Source organism: Nicotiana tomentosiformis, chromosome 9 (genome assembly GCF_000390325.3).
Source record: "Nicotiana tomentosiformis chromosome 9, ASM39032v3, whole genome shotgun sequence".
Taxonomy (NCBI): Eukaryota; Viridiplantae; Streptophyta; class Magnoliopsida; order Solanales; family Solanaceae; genus Nicotiana; species Nicotiana tomentosiformis.
Genome location: NC_090820.1, coordinates 57,135,399 through 57,140,092, shown reverse-complemented (window position 1 = coordinate 57,140,092; position 4,694 = coordinate 57,135,399). Strand labels below are relative to the sequence as shown.

Below are 4,694 nucleotides of genomic sequence, written 5' to 3'. Positions count from 1 at the left end.
AACATGGAAGACATTATAGATCTTGCCTAATTCAGGTGGCAAAGCTAGCTTATATGCAACTGGACCAATTCTCTCAAGTATTTCATAAGGTCCAATGAATCGAGGACTAAGTTTCCCTTTCTGTCCAAATCTCATAACCTTCTTCCATGGAGAAACCTTCAAAAATACCTTATCGCCCACCTGATGCTCAATTTCATGCCTTTTAAGATCAGCATAGGACTTTTGTCTATCTGAAGCAATTTTCAAACAATCTTTGATGATTTTTACTTTATCTTCAGTTTGTTGTACAGTCTCTGGACTAACCATTTTCCTTTAACCAACGTCACTCCAAAAGAGAAGAGTTCTACAGTTTCTCCCATATAAAGCTTCATAAGGAGGCATGCATATACTTGTCTAGTAGCATATATTATAAGCAAATTCTATCAAGGCCAAGTGTTTGTACCAACCACCCTCAAATTCAATAATATATGCTCGAAGCATATCTTCCAAGACTTGTATTACCCTCTCGGACTGGTCACCTGTTTGTGGATGGAAAGTAGCACTAAAATTCAACCTGGAACCCAAAGCTTCTTGCAAGCTAGACCAAAATCTGGATGTAAACCTTGGATCTCTGTTAGACACAATAGAAATAGGGATTCCATGCAGCCTCACAGTCTCATTAATGTATAATTCTGCCGAACATTCTAGTGGGTAGTCCATTCTGATTGCCAAGAAATGAGCACTCTTTGTTAGTCTATCTACAATAACCCAAATTGCATCATGATTCTTTTGAGTACGTGGAAGTCCAGAAACGAAGTCCATCATTATCCTTTCCCATTTCTACTCAGGTATTGACAAGGGTTGCAGTAGACCAGCTGGGACTTGATGTTCAGCTTTTATTTGTTAACAAACCAAGCATTTAGAAATGAACTCTGTAATGTCTTTCTCCATACCACTCCACCAGTAGTGCTCCTTGATGGTCTGGTACATTTTAGTACCTCCAGGATGCATTGCATAAGGTGAACTATGTGCTTCAATCAAGATCTCCTTCCTCAATTGATCATCATTAGGAACAAACAATCTATTTCTTTAAAATAAGGTACCATCTTCCTTCAATGTAAAATCTGATTCTCTTCCATTTTGGACTTCTTCAACCCGTTTCACAAGCTTCTCATCTAACTTCTGCGCTTCTCGAACCTGCTCAAGTAAGACTGGCTTGACTTGCAAATTAGCAATGATAGAACAATTAGAATCAAATGAAAGACAAGCATCCATGGCTCTTAATTCAAGAAGCAACGGCAAAGGACTTAGAGTTAAACTTACAAGTGAATTACGACTCAACGCATCTGCAACCACATTGGCTTTACCAGGATGATAATCAATCGCGCAATAATAATCTTGGATGAGTTCAAGCCATCTACGTTGTCTCAAGTTTAACTCTTTTTGTGTACCCAAGTATTTCAAACTCTTGTGATCTGTAAATATATGACATTTCTCCCCGTACAAGTAATACCTCCAATTTTTAAGGCAAAAACTATGGCAGCAAGTTCAAGATCGTGAGTGGGATAATTCAACTCATGTGATTTCAACTTTCGAGAGGCATAAGCAATTACTTTCCCTTCTTGCATCAAAACACAACCAAAGCCACAGTGAGATGCATCACTATATATCACATAATCTATCCCTTCAACTGGCAAAGAAAGTATTGGAACTTGTGTCAACAAGGATTTGAGCTTTTCAAAGCTCTCTTAATACTTGTCATCATCCCACACAAACTTGGCTTCTTTCCCCAAAAGTTTGGTCAAAAGATAAGCTATAATAGAGAAGCCCTTCACAAACCTCCTATAGCTTGATAATTACATTGGGATCTGCCTTGGTTCTCAACCTAATATCTGTGACTATCTCCTGCGTAAGCAGGACATTTTCTACAATACTTCGATCTTTGATAAATCCTGCTTGTTCATCTGAGATGATATTGGGAAGCAAAATAACTAACCTTTCATGAATTACTCGAGAGAAAACCTTGTTTATAAAGTTACTAAGACTTATTGGTCGCATATCTGAAAAAGTCATAATGTCCTTCTTCTTAGGTAACAACACTAGGTTAGTATGTGTAATGAACCTAGGTAGTTCCTGTCCAGAAAAGAAGGCCTTTACCATTTAAACCACATCAGTTCCAATTATATCCCAGCATGTACGAAAAAATTGGCCATTGAACCCATCCGGACCTCCAGTACTATCAGCATTGAGTCCAAATGCTGCATGCTTTACTTCTTCCTCTGTAGGTTCCTTAATTAGTTCCTGGTTCTGCTCTGTATTGATCATGCAAAGTACATGATTAATTATTCCAAAATTAGTAGGTACCTTATCTTCATGGAATTATTTTTGAAAAAAGTTCACTGCTTCCTCTGCCATTCCAGTAGCATCTTAAATCCAGTTTCCTTCACTATCTTGTATTCTTTTCAATTGTAATCGCTTCCTTTTCCCATTGACATGTGCATGGAAAAATTTGGCATTTTTGTCACCTTCATTAAACCAAGTCATGCCAGATTTCTGCTTTCAAAACTGCTCCTCCAATGCTAAGTACCTAAATAATTCTGCCTGCACTTTCTGCAATCTTTCCCTATTTTGCAAAGTAGGCCTGAGCTCAAATTGTACTTCATGGATGTTTACCACCTCCTCTAGGCTTGAGATCTTTTGGAATATATCACCATATGTTGCCATACTCCATGTTGACAAAGCCTTCTTTAATTTTTTAAGCTTGTGATTGAATAGGATAAAAGGATTAGTATAAAAATCTACTTGCCAATTCTCCCTTACCACTGATTTGAAGGATTCATGCTTTGTCCAAAAGGATAGAAATTTGAAACTCTTTTTAATATGGACAACATCTGGATTACATGTGATTAGCAATGGACAGTGATCAGATCCAATTTTTGATAGGTGTTCAACTTCCACTCCTGGCCATAGTTGTTGCATCTCCATATTTGTAAAATATCTATCCAACCTCTTTAAAATGCAGTCTTGTTTAGCTCTTCCATTCCACCAACTGTAGATACTTCCTTTGAACCCCAAATCTGTCAAGTTACATGTGTTCATACAATGCCTAAAGTCATCTACTTCATTCAATGAGACAGGCAGGCCTCCAAACTTCTCCTCCTCATCCTATATAATATTGAAATCCCTTCCTACCATCCATAGTATAGTCATGTCACTAGCTAGATAGTACAATGAATCCCACAACTCAGTTCTCTCAATATGATCACACTTAGCATAAATTAGTGTTAGCATGAATTCCTTCTGCTCCTCTGTATCAAATAGCTTCAAAGTTAACTGTTGCACAGTATTAATCTCCACATTTACATCATATTTTCCATCTATGAAAGCCCAGATCTTATTAGAAGTGTTCACAAATACTTGCTCAAACCCAATCTGCCTCATATATTTATCCAATTTTCTTGATTGTTGCATTGGCTCCATTACTCTAATAAATTCAAAATGATATTTCCTGTGCATTGTGATGAGCCTTTCAAAGGATCTTTGTGTATTAACTGATCTAATGTTCCATATTAAAGTATGCATATCTAGTTAATGGATTTAGAAATAGTCCTTCTTGTTTGAACACCTGCAGGCTGCACAATATTATCCTTTCCTTGCTTATTTCTGCCTCTACCAGCTGATCTTCCTTTTTCAATCTGTCTAGGAGACAAGTCTCCTTGTCTAGCCACATTTTTGAAGTTATGGCATGTTGATTATGCATCCAAGTCTTTCCCTTTTTCTCCAGTATTCTCTTCCAAAACGTTTTGTTGTTGAGGTGCTACAATCTGTGTTTTAACAAGTTTAGGAACCACAGATTTTTCTGTATTTTCATTGTTCTTCTGTTCAGTCTTCTTAGCAACTGTAGTGTGGTCTGGCTTCTGCATCAATTCCATCATATCCTGTATTGCATCATGACTCATCTTATTCTGCTGCTCACCTCCACCTGAATCACCAGGATCAATTGGTTCTTCAAAAGCTGCATTTGAACCATTAGTTGTTTGCTGTAGTTTTGTACTTGAACCTTCAACCCCAGCCTCAACATCAGTTCTATTTGTTTTCTTTTGGATGTATATCTTCTTTGCTAGTTTTTCCATTAACACTTATTTCTTCTCCTTGTGGCTCATCTTCAGCTTCCAAAGCAGTATTTTCTTCCTCTTCATATCCTTATGATAAGTCACCTTCATCTGGTCATCCTCCTCTTGATCACACCATAATCTCCCCCCTGTGAAATTAATTTTCTTTGTCAAAACTTCCTGTTCAGCAAGTGTGTCTGTATCTAATGATAGTGAGGGTACTTCTTGGCAGGATTGATTCACTGTTACATTGTTTGCAAGAAATGCTCGATTAACCCATTGAGCTATGGTTTCCTTAATGGTGTTCTGTCCCTTATCCACCTCAATATTGCCTTCCTTTGTAATATTAGTGTCATTTGCTGCATTATTATCATTTGGAGTAGGAGTAAAGCTAGGTGCTGTAGGATTCAAACTTCTAGTGTCTTTAGGAGTAGGTTGTGGACTTTTTTGAACAATATTGGCAGTCACAAGAGCTAGTTGCTTATCCACCTGTGCGTCAGTTCCTTTAGTAACAACTGGAGTTACTATCCCAGCTTCTTTGGGTACAAGTACTGGACTTTTTTGAGCTGTATTTGCCTCCACTAGCTGATTTGCATCATTAAC

At 37.6% G+C, this 4,694-nt stretch overlaps 1 protein-coding gene across 1 annotated transcript; it reads right to left on the bottom strand.

The window, feature by feature from the left end:
• Positions 1-1,068: 1,068 nt before the first annotated feature.
• On the bottom strand, positions 1,069-2,523 carry LOC138898832 (uncharacterized). Its single transcript, XM_070184937.1, has 4 exons — positions 2,427-2,523; positions 2,208-2,291; positions 1,493-1,669; positions 1,069-1,376 (listed from the first exon to the last, which is right to left on the bottom strand). The coding sequence occupies exons 1-4, from the start codon at positions 2,521-2,523 to the stop codon at positions 1,069-1,071; spliced, it is 666 nt and encodes a 221-aa protein (XP_070041038.1).
• Between the last annotated feature and the right edge of the window lie 2,171 nt (positions 2,524-4,694).